Below are 17,108 nucleotides of genomic sequence, written 5' to 3'. Positions count from 1 at the left end.
ACACGGACCTTCAGGACTATTGTTTTCTTGTACTGTCAGACTCCCATTGGGTGCACACACAGCCAATCCATGCTTGGCTCCTTATAACTTGTACAACAGTTTTAACTTTGTCTCCAAAGTGTGAGGACTTGTCAAATAAAATAATGGCCTCTACACTGTGGCTCCATCTGCTGTCAAAACCAGCGCTGTTATAGCACCAAGCAGAGCGATGTGGCTCTGAGATCTTGACACCCTCCAGGGGCCCTTAAAAGGTCCCCAGAAAAAATCTTTTAATTTCACGTTGTGAATTGTGGCAGGGTTCAACTTCCCCTTTTTGTGTTTTTGCAGTCAAGTCTGCTCTGGTGTTTACATGTGAATATTTTCATGAGTAAATGTTTCAAAAAATTACAAATAGCCTACTCAGGGTTTCACTCAGCATTTTATATTTGTCATGGTGAAACAGCATTTAGACCAACATGTGACACTCCAAGATGAAGCACATGTTTTTGAGTCTGCTGCTTAAAATGTCTATTCAGGAGTTTTTTCCCCACTAACTCCAGTTACTAACTCCAGTTAGTGGGGAAAACACAAAATTTTGTTGTTTGTCTGTGATGTAGGTGGGGACGGGAAAATGCAACGCCTAGCTTATGTCTAATGAAACCTTTATACAAATGATGTTGGTGTGGATGCACCTTGAAACTGGTAAACTAAAGAGTTTCTGCACAAAACCACATCTATAAAAGCTACAAACGTCTTTTCAGGGGGAAAAAAATCTTCTTTTGAGCCTAATTTGGTTTCCTTTTTAACTTTTATTTCCTGCCAGTGACAAGATATCTCAACAGGTATATGCCAAAAAATGTTAGCAAATATTGAAAAAATAAATAAAATTTAAAAAAATAACTGAACAGAATTATACAATATATTACATTTCATAACAGTCAGAAACAGAGATTTAAAATTAGATTTGAACAACTGGCGTCTCATTTTGGAATAAATTCTGAGAAATTACTGAAAGGACTCCTGACCACTGTTTTCACATCCTCATCAACAGTAGAAGAAAGCCAGTTGAAAGGGCCCTCATGGAGGGAAAAATGTTTGGAATGGTTTCTGTTGGCCTAATAACAATGTCATATATTGTTGAGCTGATTGTACAAATAGCTTAACTCACTAGTGTACTTTTCCTTCGCTGAATGGCTTAAACCATGACACAACTGAGTTGTAATCCACCCATGCTCATGAGTTGTAGGATTAAAAATTAAATCTAATTCAAGCCAGTTATGAAATAAAACAGACACATGTAATACTGAATTTAACACACTTTAATACATACATGTACTTAAATGCACGCCCATAAAAAAGTGAGACTTCTAAAGACGTCCTGCTACAGAATGACTGAGTGTTGTCATAGACAATACATTAAGCAGAAGCTCTGAGGTTATATGGTTTAGAGGATTTGCAAACAGTAACTGTAAAACCAGGGATGTGGTGAAAGGTAAAGCAGCCTTCCTGACCTTTAAATACAGACATAATACTTAACAAGGTTGAGTCATAGTAGACATTACAGTTGGCACTGTAGGAAAATGTCTTTAATTGAATGTCTTTGATTATTGGTTATATTGGTGTTTTTTCTGACAGACTGGAGATCATTTAACTTTGTGTTCTGCTTTTTAAGGGGACTTAAAGTCAGTTAAATCTCCACAGTTTTCTGACATTGCAGTTACAAATCTTTACTTGCTGTTGTCAGACCACCAGCGCAGGGTACTTCAGCTCATGCAGGAGGAAGTAGAGCATCCTGTCTATATGCGAGCCATAGTGTACAAACACACAAGCACCTAAAGTACATATATTACTGTGGTAGCTTACATGACGTGAGGCCACCGTCTTGTCAGTTTTTCTGGTCCAAGGTTTTCCTAGAATCAAGAGGCTGCTTGCAGCCACTCACACTTGAGTCACGTACATCTCTAATGCGTCACATCACGTACACTGAAGTGTGGTCAGCATGATAAAAGTCATCAGTCCTTTCTCTGTTTAATTATACATTTTTAATTGCTGCAAAGTAAAATTCTTTAAAATCAATACTGTATGTCCTACATTTAAACACATAATTTGAACCAAAGTGTACATAAATAATGAGTTTTATACTAAAATGAAATGTTCTTAAGTGGAAAAAATAAACAGCTAATGTCTGAAAAATAAAAAAAGTCCCTCTGTGAAGCATCAGTGGAGGATATTTTTTTATCATCTACCTCAATCTCTTCTCTGTTTGTTCATTTTACTTTTTCCTTAAATGAACTCTACCTGCATAATACACTTCTTAATGCTTGAGGCAGAAACTGACATTTATTATGAGTTTCAGCACTTCTCAATGTTTTTCCCCGCTTTTAACCGTTCTTTTGTTTCCACAAAGCACAAACGTATGTGTGTGTGTGTGTGTGTGTGTGTGTGTGTGTTTTATCCTTTTTTCCGATCTTAGCGTCAGCCAGGTCAACAACTGATGTTTCAGACCAATATTGAAACCAAGAAGCGTGCGTCTGTCTACCTCTGGTGGTGCTCCATCGTCCGCTCGCTCAGCCTTGGGTGCCTCTGTGAACAGGGGGGAACCCAACACCGTTCCCAGCAACCCTCTCTGTGTGGGCGTATAGAGAGACATAACTGTGTGTGTGTGTGTGTCTTTAAGTTTTCTATGTGTGTGTGTTCGGTGTGTTTGTGATTGCTTAAGTGTCTGTGTGCATGGGCATGAAGTGTGTGTACAAGCGCATACGTGCATATGCATGAGTGTCTATGTCCATGTGTGTATGTGGTTAGTCCATTCAATTACACAATCTACCGTACAGTCTGAATCACATCCGGTTTCAAGCTGAAAATAACAGAACCACAGGGTGACAGAAAAGCAGCGCAGCAGGCAACCGCCCACAGGGAGAGAGGAATACACACACATAAACACACACACACACACACACACACACACACACACACACACACACATAGTCCAGCACTGGTCACTGGTACTGGCACTGGTATTTTCCAGAAACATCTATCTAAAGAGCACTTTCCTTTACAGAACTGGTGCCTAATTGAGTGTTTTATCCTCTCATTACTGAGACTTTAAACAAAAAAAAAAGCTCTTCAAAAGATTGTAAAAGCCTCCACATGCTGTATGTAACTGTATGAAGTAACTGCAAAATGGGTTTATTCTAAAATAATGGTTCGCCCAAATACAGTATGTGGCCAATATTGGCTTTTTACGAAAAATCAAATACTGACCAGCCCTTGTTGTCCACTGCAAATACAATGGAAATCACTGCTAATTCAATATGGTCAGTGCAACGCAGTTTCAGTGCAAAAATACTGCTATCGATATCAGCTTCCAGACACATGATCAGTCAGACGTTAGATGTAAATTATACAGAAATGACACATTTAAAAACAGTCGGTGTGACGTATGTAGCTTTTTGTCAGTACTATTTGGGGCAGGATGTGGTCAACTGTGTGCTAGTTGCCTCCCACCTGCAAAGATGTGCTCCTGCTACAATAAAACGTTTGACACAACAAGTGATCTTTCAAAAACACAAAACTGTGTGAGACACTGAACTGAAATCCTCACAGAATGACAGTTGCTGTCAGAATGCTCAAGGCAGGAGTAGAGAAAATCATGCTCCGTATGTGTTGAGTGACTTAAGCATTACTTTGTTTTGGTAAAAATGTGTCTGCAGCACTGGTAGGAAAACTGTAAGTAACAAAGTAACAAAAGCTGTACCCATGACACAAACATACACATGCGTTCCTAACATTGACTTGGGATCATCACATAAATCAAGAAATCCAACCATCATTCTTCTTTCCGTTCCCTTAAAAATGTCTCTATTGTAGTACACTGCACATCAAATTAAAGCAGCTGGCTTAAATTAATTTGATTTACAATCTGTGTCTGTTGTTTCAATCATCCTCAGTGACGCAGTATCTCTTTGTCTGACATAATGAGGTAATAAAAAAAGGAATCTGAACACAGTTCTGGGAATCTAAAGGAAATTTACTGTCAAATAAAATGTAATTATGTACATTTAAGTTCATTTATGACACATTCAATGACATGCAGACATGAGGGCAGATACATATGCTTGTATTCAAAACATATCAACCACTTCATTAGGAGAGCTGCCTTGCTGTTTGAATAGGAGTGTGTGTCAGGTCCTTTGGTTGAGTGCTAAGCTTTTTCTGTGAACATTTGTTTGTCTGATACTTTATCTGCCATGTGCTGACAGTATGTAGTTGTTAAAAAACACAGCACATGCTTGTATAAACATGAATGAGCCTGTTTTACGTAACAGGGAAGGGTATGACCCTTATTTCCACTAATTATGAAACACAGTGGTCTCAGTAAGCTGTTTTAACAGAGTTAAAGTACAAGCAGCCACTATCTGTAAAAATAGAATTAGCAGGGATAAAAGTTTTAGAGAAAAGAAATGGTGGAGTGAAAGAACAAGGGGAAGGATTAGAAAGAGAGTCGAAAGTCAGAAAGTGGATGAGAGAAGGTGAGCGGAGAGATAGAATCAGTAAGAAAAAGGAAAGAGGATAGGATGAGAGAAACAGAGAAAGAGAGAGGCCGAGAGCACTGTAATAATGTTTGGCCTTGGTTTGCCAGCGGGGTCCTTCCCCTTAAGAAGCCAACAGGAATGCAAGGAATGCTGCATGAGAAGAAAAAGGAAGGAGCGGAGGAGAGGGGGAGAAATAGAGGAGGATGATGGGAAAGAAAGAAAAGCCGAGGAGGAGGAGGAGGAGGGAGGGAGGGAGGGAGGAAAGCAGGGAATCCAGAGCGAGTTGAAGATAGAAAGAAGGAGACGGGAAGATGAAGGCAGAGAGAAATATGAGGAGGGGGGGGGACATGGAGGAAAAGACTTATTATCTTTAGCGGGCTGAGTAAACACAAGAACAAAGACGATGAAAATAATAAGGCTGGAAAATATTTGGGAGGGAAAACTTGAGCTCTATTTGTGTGTTTTTATTTTTGTGCATGCGGATATTCATATGCACGCTACCATGTGTTTGTGTGTGTTTACATACTTCATGTGTGCGAGAGAGAGAGAGGGCGAGAGAGAGAGAGAGAGCGTATCAGGGTGTGGTCAGTCGCAGTACTGAACTACACACACACACACACACACACACACACACACACAGGAGTTTTCTAAATGCAGCTGGGTTTTCTTCAGAGTTTTCCTTTGCCAGTAATGTCAGCGCCAGAAACTTCACACCTGCAGAATTCTACAGAAAATATTCTCTTTCCGTGTATGACAGCTTCTTCAGTAAGAGTCTTTTTCAGTCTTGTGGCAGTCAGTTGATAATCATGAGATACAGACAGACAGAGATTTTGCACATCAGCACATACACGCTCAAATCGTGTGTTACGTTCCTGCTTCATGGAAGATAATGTGGAGGCTACAGGACTATTTAAAGCGGTGAATTAGACATTTAGCCTCCACAGACTGAACTCACTGGAGACAAAGTTACAGTACTGCCCTACAAAGCCAAAACATAGTACTACAAATTGAATTATGACCAGAATTTGAATTTTTGGCATCTGCTTTACCGTATAAAATATTATTATTATTACAGTATTATTATAAATGTATAAATTATATTTGGTTTGCATCTGGTTTGATAACTTCTGGCCTCTAGAACCAACTCCATTTCACTTACTGTAACAACAATGAGAGCTATACCAAGTTAAAGTTAGCTAGAGATCATCATAAAATCTACTCTGTGAGACTAAAACAAAACAGTAAAGTTACACGTCATAAAACCAACAGTCAGCTGAAAGAGACTGAGAAGACGGGAACTGCACAGTCAATTGTTCATTTTCTGTGGCTTTGTCACTACCAGTGGCTGCTTCCACACTCAAGAGTAATGCATGAGGCAGTTTACTAGCCAGCATGAAAACTTGAAAAAAAAAAGCTCCAAAAATATGTATGTATTTTTTTCAGTTTTTCAGATAATTTTGATCAGTTTTAGCATCTTAAAATGAAACTCTGACCCAACATCTGTCATAAAAGTCATGACGTGATTCAGTGTCAAATGAATAAGCCTAATAAATACAAATATCACTACCATTTACTTTATATAACAGCATGAACAATACATGGAAACCCAAACAAGACACAGTCAGACATTCCCCAACAGGTTGCACAAGCTTTGAAGAAACACTAGCATGTTCTAAATATTTCCATGGTATGTATGTGTGTGTGTGTGTGTGTGTGTGTGTGTGAAAAAGAGACTCATTGAGTGTCTGGCAAGATCAGCCACATCGAAAGCCTTGGTGACATGTACAATCCACAGAAACACAATGGACTGCTGACAGACACTTTCCACAACAGAGCAACCGTGTCATGTGTGCAGTCATCCCTAACCAGTGTTGAGAGGTAAAATCATGAAGTAATGTGACTTTTATCCAATGGCGAGTAGAATAACTAATTATCCATTTTAATTTCAAAAATAACATTAAAGATTCCAAAATATTGCATAGAGTAAATACCAAAATGAACTGAACTGTCCCCAAAGTTCCCCAGCAGAAAATATACCAACACTGTCTGATTGAGAGGAGATGTCTGGGCATTGTTGTACAGAAACACTGCAGCAAACATGGAAGTCTTAAATTTAAAATATTGAAAATCTCAGCATAGGAAGACGGTCATATCCCAATGAATTACAGCCTCTTTTTTTATGTTTAATCTGGTTAAATTGGAAGTGAACTGAGGTCAAAGGATGTTTGGAGTTATGGCAAGTTGTTCAAAACACAGCAAGAAACCATAGCAACCACAGGAAAATCCCAGGGATATCAACGGCGCGCACACACACACACACACACAAGCTCTCAAAAGGCGAAGTCAAATCAAATCACATCAAAAGTCACCCTTTTAACACCCACCATTCTGAACAACAACAAGCCTAAGATGCGTGTGTGTGTGTGTATGTAGGAAACACCCAGACAGGCCAAAAATAGCTCTTCACTCTCGATCCCCATCTCTCGCTTTCAATCCCTCGCTCTTTCTTCTGTCTCTCTCTCTCCCTCTCTCTCTCTCTCTCTCTCTCTATCTGTCTCTTACTTGTGTCACTATAAACCATTGGTTGGAAAAAAAAAAAAAAGTTAACGTTCCCGTACGGAAAATATCACCCACTTAAGAGCGCACTTGAATGTGTGAATATGAGACTGAGTATATGATTGTGTATGGAGAGAGTAGTGAATATTTTGGCATAATTGTTGCACCAGGGGAAACATAAAGCTTCTCGCAGAAGGGAAACATTAGTAGGTTGAAATTTGTCTGTTTGCTAACAGACACATTGAAGCGATGAGGGAGGTCTTGAGAATATTATAAAAATTGTGAAAAAATGAAGTAACGCTGGTATTAAAAGGCACTTTTCTCCCCCTCGTGTTAAAAAGACGCTCGTTCAAAAGGAAATATAATAATCTGCAACATGTTCAGCCTAAATTCCCCTGCATCTTTTTAACAATTTTAGAATGCAGACACACCTACAGATATTTTGCTTCGGTGCGAACCGTGGTGGCAAATTTGTCTTTAGTTTGTTTAGCTTAAGAATACCCAATTACAAGTGAAGCAGCTGCTTATAAACAAAAGTCACATTGACTCACAAGCAGCATGTTTACTGGACAGTTTTAGTAACCTATCATCCTGCAAGGTTAGAGATTTTCAAACAAATGTAATTGCAGTCTTTGTAAAATAAACAAAGCATGTGGGAGTGAGCTTGTTTCTCTGTGTGTCTGCTTAAGGGATCATTCTGATTTATTATAACTTTGGCCTTATGTTCTTAGTTTTTGCAATCATTTCTTTTGGTTACAATAACATTGTACTCACCAGAGTAATTGCTGAGATCTGTGAATGCGTCAACATCACTACAACAAACTCCGATGGGGAAAGAAACGTGAACTCAGGCCACCAGACAAGTTGTCAAGTTCTTATTACTGATAGGAACAATGGCCAAAACTATGAAAATAAAACCCAAGTTGTAGTAAGCCAGAATTACTCTCATGCTGTATGTTTGGGCCAACGGTGGCAACACATGAGCAAATTCAAATCATGAAGTCTCTTATGTTTGTTGTGTTCATTTTATGTCATAAATTGACTATGTATTTAAGGAGAATATGTTGTTTTTGGCACATTTTCTTTTAGTTTCACATGACAGATCAAAGCACAGTTTGCTTAGAAGAGCCTCACAATGAAGGAGAAAACTAAAGGAAATGCTTCAGTTTGACACAAAGTTCTATCTATTCTATTTATTCTCCAACATATAGACATCCAGTGCAACAGATTTTTTTTCTGTGTCTGTGTTTCTCTCCTCCACAAGGAGTTTCAGGGGTCAGGCTCAACTACAGTATCAACCTGGTGATAGTAGTAGTGAAGTAAACAGGTTTAATACCCCTAAGCAACTCTGTCACTCAAACCTGAACAGTATGTGAACAGTATTTGATGTCATATCTGGATTATCCTGATTGTATCTCACACAAAGGATACATTTTTCAATCATTTTGAAACCAACCCACAGCTGGATGACATTGTTATTCCAGGGTCCATCATGCTGATATTAACCTTAAGCTTGAGTATAATTCAAATAGCAGGGGGATGTTTCATAATTTACACACACTGTCTGTCTGACTAAGATAAGATTACAGTAAGAACAACTTTATTGTCCCAGCAGGGAAATTTATCTTGGCTGGTGAAGTCATTGCAGCGAACGCATGAAAACAGCAACAAACAGCAGCACAGGGCAGGATGGAAACATCGCACAGCTATCATCACACACTATAAAACACTTTACACACTCACTCTGACGGATAAAGACACATCAGGCGTGCATATCTGTCTCTGTCACCAATGATTGATGAAAGCAAAGCTTCTCAGTCAGGAACTTTATGTTTTCTCTGGTGTTTTCAGTGAAAGGTTACACCACTCCTCTCCGCAGTGCCCTCGGTGAGAATTTAAGAGACAGAATGAGAGAGAGAGAGAGAGAGACAGATGGGTTTTCCTCGCAGGATATCCTGTTCTAAGTAGAGCTGCTGGGCCCACTCTGACCTCCTCACCCCTCTTGACCCATGACCCGCTAGTTTAGGCTCACATCTCTAACGTTTCCCAATCGCCCAAATCTCTTCGTTTTCTTTCAATTTTGCTTTGGCCTCTTTGCTATAACTTATTTTGTCTGTTCCCACTCAGTATACTTCCAGCTTCCTCCCTCCTCATATCCTTTATATTATTTTCTTCTTCTCTTTATTTCCTCTCTTTATAAGGACCTTTAGCAATAGCTAATAAAGTCACAGTATTCACAATTTGCTTACTGAATGATTCACTCATCTGGGACATTGAAACTGAAAGACCACAATTAGATAAATTGCACACAAGGAGAGACCTATATGGTGTATATTGAATTAAAGGATTAGTGTTAAAATCCAGCTTTAATGAAAACAAATGAAAATCTCTGAAATAATATAACAAAGTCCCTGGAAAAATAAACAATAATCCTCTGAAATAATTCAAGACAGTCTTGAAATAAGGTGGACTGTGTATGGTAGAATATTGGTATATGATTAGATTTTAAAAGACTTAAAACAAACTGATGTGTGTTGACGATAATAATAATTCTCTCATCCTGTGTACACAGGTTTTCATTCCTTTAAGTAAAAATATGTATATTTTCAGTCCCGACCTCTTACCCATTTGTTGCTCACGTTGCTATGCCAACACCTGTCCCTCATGAGCTTGATTAGCTGTCATCTGACCTCCCAGCATCATTTAAAAAAACAAATGTTCGCAAGTGTCTTATGCATATTATGATAATACTATATTGTATATATGTTCTGCGCCCCCACCTTTATATAGTAACTTTAATTCTCAGTGCTAGCCTAAATGACTTTACTACATCGGGCTACATAATCTTTAGGATCCATCTATATCACAAGCACAAATTACCATTTGAGAAGCGAGATCACATCACACTCTGATATAGATAAGTATCTATGCCACAAACTACAAATGTATTGCACATTTGGTCAGTGACACAGGATTGCAACCACTATTTTCACGTTTTTTTTCAAATTTGTTCTATTTGTTTCCTCTTTCATTTTCAGACATGTGTAGATGTCACAAGCCTCAAAAAAAAAAAGAAAGAAATGGAAAAGAAGTGTTTAGAAAAATGATGATGAAAATGATGAAGTTCCCGCTTTTTAGACACATCCACCAAAATTCCACTTGTTTTCCTGACATGAGCGTAATGTGTTGCAAAAGAATATCCTCCTGATACTATATTGGAACAAGTGAAAAAATCTGTCAACGAGCCTGAAATTATTTGTCGCCAACATTTTCCGGAATCGAATGTAATTTTCTCAATACTACTCGTGTGTTCAACTTTGTTATAGCCTTGTTTCTGGATACTGTAGACATTGTTACAAACAAATTCCAAAAAGAAGTAATGATTATGTCACTCCTTTGGCAGTATGAACTTGAAAACCACAATCATGGAAACCACCATGACAATTATAAAAGTCTTAACTTGACAACGAACAGAAGTCTCTCTCTTTGGAAAAAATTCATCAGGTTTCTTTTCTTGCCCTCAGACGCCCTTGTCTTCATCTTCCCCCACTTTCTCTTCATGTCAGCCTCTCTGCCCCCTCTCTCTCTTTCTCTCTCTCTCTCTCTCTCTCTCTCTCTCTCGCTCACACCCAGCCCTCCCACCCTGCAGTATAACTGGAATCCATTAGCTGATGAATGGTTGTTTGTGTTTTTTTAAGCTCAACAGCGCCACCCCAGGCCTGTGTGGCCAAAGAGGGTGATAGCCAAACATTTGCTGTGATTAGGGGAATAATTAGCCAATCATCCTCTGACCTGCGAGCTAACCCCGAGGTCAAAGAGACACAGAGTTTGCTGGTTCCCAGGTGGTTTCCCATGAAAACCATCATGCAGCGGCAAAGTAAAGATATAGTGGGGTCATTGTATGCAGACAGGTGACACACACACAGAACACATGCATTTCAATGTCTGTATCCCATCTGGGTGTGTGTGCTGTGTGCATATGAGTGTGCGTGCATGTGTGTGAGTGATGAGGATCCCAGTGGATTGAGAGCAGAGTTTGCCCAGAGAGGCTGCAGTGGAAATCAACACTTCCTGCTTCCTGTGGCGAGAGGAAGTGCTACCGTCGCTGTCCCCTTATCGCTGGATACACAGGCAGCACAGAGAGAGGGAGGGAAGAGGAAGAGGAGGAGGAAGAGGAGAAGGAGGGTGGTCAAGCAGGCTAGACAAAGGAAAAAGTACTGAGGAGGCAGATAAGGATGTGTGTCCAACGAGTTATTTGGTTTCTGGCCGAAAAATACAAAGAAACCAGTAGGATGATGAGGAGGAGACCATGTGTAAAATGTCTCCGTGCAGGCCTGCAGTACATTTATGGTGATGTAAAGATCTAGTTAAAGATTAGCTTATTTAAATGTGAGCTCTGGCTGCTTTGTTAATCAGCTGCCATCATCTCTCTGGGAATACAGTAGCATTTGGCCACTGGGTTTGCTAGTTAATATTAACCATTGAACAGCAAGGAAACATAGCTCTGATATGCATAGAGTAGCCTGCATCGAAGCCTGTAAAATATTAAAGAATGCTTTGTGTAGCAGTCCATGCAAACCAAGAGACAAATCACCTGGAAATCACCTTTCTCCCATTTAGTGACATCATCGGCACGTCGGTAGGGTTATGAGAGACAAACATGGATGAAAAGAGGAAATAAAGAAGTGCCAGGTTGTCTGTAAAACACTGTTACAAGTGGCCCCATATTCCTGCACAGTGTTTTTCATGTTGTTAGGAGCAACTGCATGTAGCATGCTGGCAAATACAGATCAGCTGCAGGCAAGGAGAGAAGAGGAAAAGAGCCAGAAAGTGACACAGATTGTCAGGAAACGAGAAAAAAAAAAGAAACAAAAGACATAAAGAAAATGAAACATGCAGAATGTGTTGCAGTGACAGCAACATATTGGATGCATTTTGCAGGTTGCAATCAGATGTTAACCAGAGAGAGACAACGAGAAAGACAGAGGGAGAGAGGGGGGAAAGAGATGTTTGGGATCAGGGTGGGGAAGCTTTCAGCACTTGGGATTGTCCCAGATGGACACAAGCCACTCCCTCCCTTTATAAACAGCCCCTGGCTTCTACCGCTTCTCTCCTCTCCTCTCCTCTTCTCTCCTGGTCTACACAACTCACTAACCAGCTACATAAAAACACTTTGCTGAGATTCGAGGACACTCAGCAACAAATATGAACAAATTGACACTTTCTGTTTTTTTCCTTCTTCTGACAATTTCATCTGCCCCTCCACCCCCCCCCGCCCCTGAATCCCTGCCATTTCCAAAGTCAACACACCACTAAATGCTGGGCTGACTCACTTCCACTGTGGGTGGCTCTGTTTCCAATTTTCTCACCACCTCAGCCACCCCACCACCTCTGAAGAAAAGAGAAAACTTTTGTCCAGAAAACAAAAAAAGTAGCCAACCAGACATGCAAAAGGCAGAAATGTTTTTTCCAAGTTGCTCCATGTTAAAGGGACAAAAGCATGCATACAGATGTCGAGAGGAGACATGGGGCAAAACCAAGCATGCTTCTCCCACTTCTTTTGTGGCTCTGAAATGGTTATCGCTGTTTTCCTTCCTTTATTTCTCTTTGGGAGAGCGTGGGAGCGCCCTCAGAGCGCTGCAGAGAAACCACGGGGCTCATAACAACAGGAGGAAACCGGTAACTTGAGTAACTTGGGCCAGGCAGAGAGAGGGGTAAGGAGAAGAAGTGGAATGGGGAGAGTAAGACAGGAGGAAGACAGCAAGGGACAGAGAAGTGTTTCACATCTTTACAATGTCTCCACATCTTGAAAACATGTCATATGAGCTCAAACAAAGCTCAAGTGAAAAAACAAAACAAATGACCTGTTGCATTCCAGGCAGTATTCCCCACATACAAAGTGACATTTTCACACTCACACACACACACACACACTAATCCCTCTGCACCCCAAACACACTCAACATGAAACTGGACAACTTTCCCGAGCCAGGAGCGCAGACTTACCAGTCAGTGGTGTGAACATTCAGCATGAGGAGTATGTCAGAAAGTCCCGTCACTCATGTTCTCGTACAGTTCAGTCCAGAGAGATCGAGAGCGGTGAGGAGGACACCCAAACTACACACACACAAACGCACACACACATACACACATACACACATACAGGCACAGTATCAGTTCCTTCTGTCCAAGTGTTGAGAAAGTGAGGGGCCGCAACAAAAGGCAACAGAGTGAGGGAGGGAGAAATCGAGGTAGAGAGAGAGAGAGAAAGAGAGAGAGATTAACCCCTCTGAGCTGACTGGTGGACTCTCTCCCTCCCTCACACACACATTCACACACACACACACAGTTGGTTTGCCGTATCACTGACTTCTTGTGTTTTCTCTCAAGTGCCAAAAGGGAGGAAGGGAGAGCAGAGCGAGACCGGAGTGTATGTGTGTTCATGATCATGGATGTGTGTGTTGTAGTGTGTGTGTGTGTGTATTTTAAGGTAGGAGGGACCGGCTGGCTGGAGTCCAGAGGCAGCCAGCCTGGTAGAAAAGACAATAGCAGGAAACACTATATCAGGAGGAGGCAAAACACCAGCACAAAAATAATTAACAGACAGTGAAAAACAATGACATCCACCGTGGAAAACACAGCCTGCAGCCTGCGCCAAACAATGACAGTGGAAACAACCAACAGAAAAGGCCTTTTTTTGTTACCACAGGATAAAAAATAACCGATGAATGTTAGAAATGTCTGTGTTATTTTCATAGGTGCAACATTAGATGCAAGAACTTACAACCTGCACTAGCTCTAGAGTCACGAGTTTGAGAGCTTTTAGAAATTAGTGTCATACTCACTTGTGCACGATCACAAGCATGTAGACACGCATTCCCTGCACAATCAGTCAGCCATGACTCCCACACAAATCTCACCACCACCCACACACACGCATTCCCCCAGCTGTAATCATATCTAGTGATAAGGACAGCTTTCCCCAGCGGTCGCTGGCTCCCCAGGCTCTGACCACATTGACTTACAATGGCCCTGTATTCTGAGCCTGCTCTGATTACACACACAAGGAGCTGCATTACACCCTGTTAATTCAATTTCCTCCCCTCCAGGTCAACCTTAGTGTGTGTGTGTGTGTGTGTGTGTGTGTGTGTGTGTGTGTGTGTGTGTGTGTGTGTGTGTGTGAGTGAGTGCATGAGGAGGAACTGATTAAGCAGTTGTTGAAAGGAACAAGCTGCTTGCTCAAAACTTGACTGTAATAATCTGTGGGGGATTGATATGGTTATTGATCAATACCATAGCTGTTTGTCCAGTTCTTGAGATTTCTGGCTTTTAAACGGTCAATCTGTGTTGGCGGTAAAACCTTGTCTACTGGGGCGCCGGAAGCTCAATGGTACTATGAGCAATTATCCGGTATAGCAAGATATTTCAGCTATGACGGCTGATGTACAAGATGTTCCTGTTGTTGTTTATTAGGGTTAATTTACACACATAACATCAAAGATGCCATATTAACCATGTTAAAGTTTTGACCACTTGTGGCGCTATGGAGCAGAAAAAGACAAACAGATGAAGCAGGATGTAGAAAAGGATATTGTCAACTTTAAGAGGGGAAGCATGCATGCCCAATCACCCAGTGTGATGGAAAATGATACAGAGCTTTTCTGTTCTAACAAGCCAATTTACAGGACATTTATCAATTCCTTTCCAAACCATTACAAAAATTCTTCACATGACTGTTTTCTGATCTGATGCTGCTATGGTTCAGTTTTGGTCAGGTTTATGTACAAAAATCACTTGGTTAAGGTTAGGGAAAGATGTGGTTTGGGTTCAACAAGACAGAGTTTACAGCCATGCAACAGTCTGCTAGACTGTGGTACAGTGGTGCTTTGAGCTAAATGCTGTCAGCATATGAACATGTTCACAGTGACACCATGTTGATGTTTAGCTAGTAATTTTTCATCATTGTAAGTTTAACTTGTTAGCATGCTAACATTTGCTAGTTAGTCCTAAACACAAAGTCCAGCTGAGGCTGATGGGGATGTCAGGGGAATAGTTTTCCAGGTATTTGATCATAAACCAGAGTATTGGACTAATTAAAATCTTTTGAACTGATGATGGCGCTACAGAAAACCTCAAGGGAGTAGTTGTAGATATTTCACTCTGAACCACAAATGTCAACCTCATGGTGGCGTTAGAGGAAAATTCACGGGTTCACCAACGTCAACAGGATTAATGCTCTGGAGACCATGAATGTCTGTGACGAATTTCACAGTAATGAATCTAATAGTTGGTGGGAGATGGGATACAAACAGCATTATACCCTATCCAGGTAATGCAGCCATCCACTATCTCCCACCTTCAAGGTTTTGGTGACAGACAGCAACATACCAAGAGGGGCAGGGAAGAAGAAGACTACAACATGGATGTAAACAAAGCTGGTTAAAAAAAACATTTACAGGGTACCTTTAATTGTTTGAGTCTATTATGTGACTGATGCATCACAAACTGCAAGTCAAAGCTCCAACTGTTGTGAACTTTCATTTAAATTTTAGAAGAAAACCCTTTTTTCAGTGTTGTTATTATTTATTGTGTAATATGTTTACCTCTATTTTGTGCTGCTGACACTGTATACTGCGTGTTTTTTCTATGCTGTACCAAAAACAAATTCCACTGACTGGTCGTGTGGTTGTTAAACGAAAGTGAAATAAAGTGAAGATGATGTGACCAACCTAAAACAAAATGTAATTTATTTTTAAGATTGTGATGAAAGTCAGTGCAGGTTGATGCTTTGACGTGTGGTTTGAAAAACTATTCAACTGTAAACGTCTTGCACGTAATGTAACGCTACAATCCAGTCCATTTTTGCTCAAGTAGAGTAGATGTGCCAGAAATTCATTGTTGTTGCCAATAGAGTTTAATGTCTATAAATATTACTATAACAGCACTGTGATATAGTGCAGGTTTAACTGCAAAGCAGTACAGTGTTGTGTCTTTTTTGCTTAAATAGAAAAGACTTAGCATGTTTTGGTTTAGTGTTATGACATCTCACTTTGTGTCTAGCTAACTGTGGGACTTATTGTATGCAAGCTCTCTTGTGACAAGGAAAATATGGCGAGAACAGAATGAGCCATATAAGCTGGGAATGAAGGCCAACCAACAGTATTTTTCATTACATCAACACAGTTAATTTATAGTTTTTACAGTCCAGTTGTAAAAGCACAAACACTAATTAAAGCTGAACCTTTTTTTCCCCTTTAGAGGTCTGGAGGTCTTTCTGTGGAGGTTTTTTCTTACAGCGTCCAAAGAAAATTACATGTGATGAGTCAAATTCACTAAAATCAGGGTGGAGATGCAGAATGCAGAGCTACATCAGTTTTATATGATGAGAATCTGTTGTTGGTCAGACTTTGTCAGGACAGATTCAAATGCTCTTTAGCTGCTTTTGTTCCCCTCCCAGGTTTCTTAAACTATGGGTAGGGACCCAAAATAGGTTGCAGGCCTGCTTCTGGCAGGTCCCATTAGAACACAAACTAACAATATGTAATCCCAGGTCCCACAGTAAGACACTAAATTCTTAAATGGATTCTGGGGATGAAATATTGTAATAAAAATCCATGCTTCAATTTGAAGCAAGGGGTCAGATCTGCAGTGTAAAGCTGCCTGATGAAGCGTCTGGCTTGCTGCAGGTTGTTTATCAGACTCATTCAACACATCTGAGTCTCATTTTGGCCAAATACAACAATGTTGTGCGTCACTGTCAAATGCATGGCAAACATAAGGAGTGTGTGAGCATGTGTAAGAGTGTGAATATGAGTGTGTGTGTGTTAAAACAGCGTGTGTGTGTCCAAAAGCAGGGAATGTGTTTGTCATTAAAATGACTGAATATAAGGGCGAGGTCCCTCTGGAGGGGTGGGTAGCTACATATCTACAACCAGAGCACACACACCCACACACACACACACATACACTGACGCAAACACACACGCACACAATGCAAATTTCCTCTTTTAGCTAATATTGCTCAACAGATCTCTTGTT

At 40.4% G+C, this 17,108-nt stretch overlaps 1 protein-coding gene across 1 annotated transcript in view; it reads right to left on the bottom strand.

The window, feature by feature from the left end:
• The window catches only part of hdac7a (histone deacetylase 7a), a 61,495-nt gene extending 48,044 nt beyond the window's left edge, over positions 1-13,451 (bottom strand). The window contains exon 1 of the mRNA XM_067591415.1: positions 13,077-13,451. Within this exon, the coding sequence (XP_067447516.1) occupies positions 13,077-13,095 (19 nt within the window). The 5' untranslated portion in view covers positions 13,096-13,451. The remainder of the gene's footprint in view (positions 1-13,076) is intronic.
• Positions 13,452-17,108: the final 3,657 nt, after the last annotated feature.

Source organism: Thunnus thynnus, chromosome 6 (genome assembly GCF_963924715.1).
Source record: "Thunnus thynnus chromosome 6, fThuThy2.1, whole genome shotgun sequence".
Taxonomy (NCBI): Eukaryota; Metazoa; Chordata; class Actinopteri; order Scombriformes; family Scombridae; genus Thunnus; species Thunnus thynnus.
The sequence above is the reverse complement of the archived record's forward strand: the minus strand, read 5'-3'. Positions and strand labels throughout refer to the sequence as shown.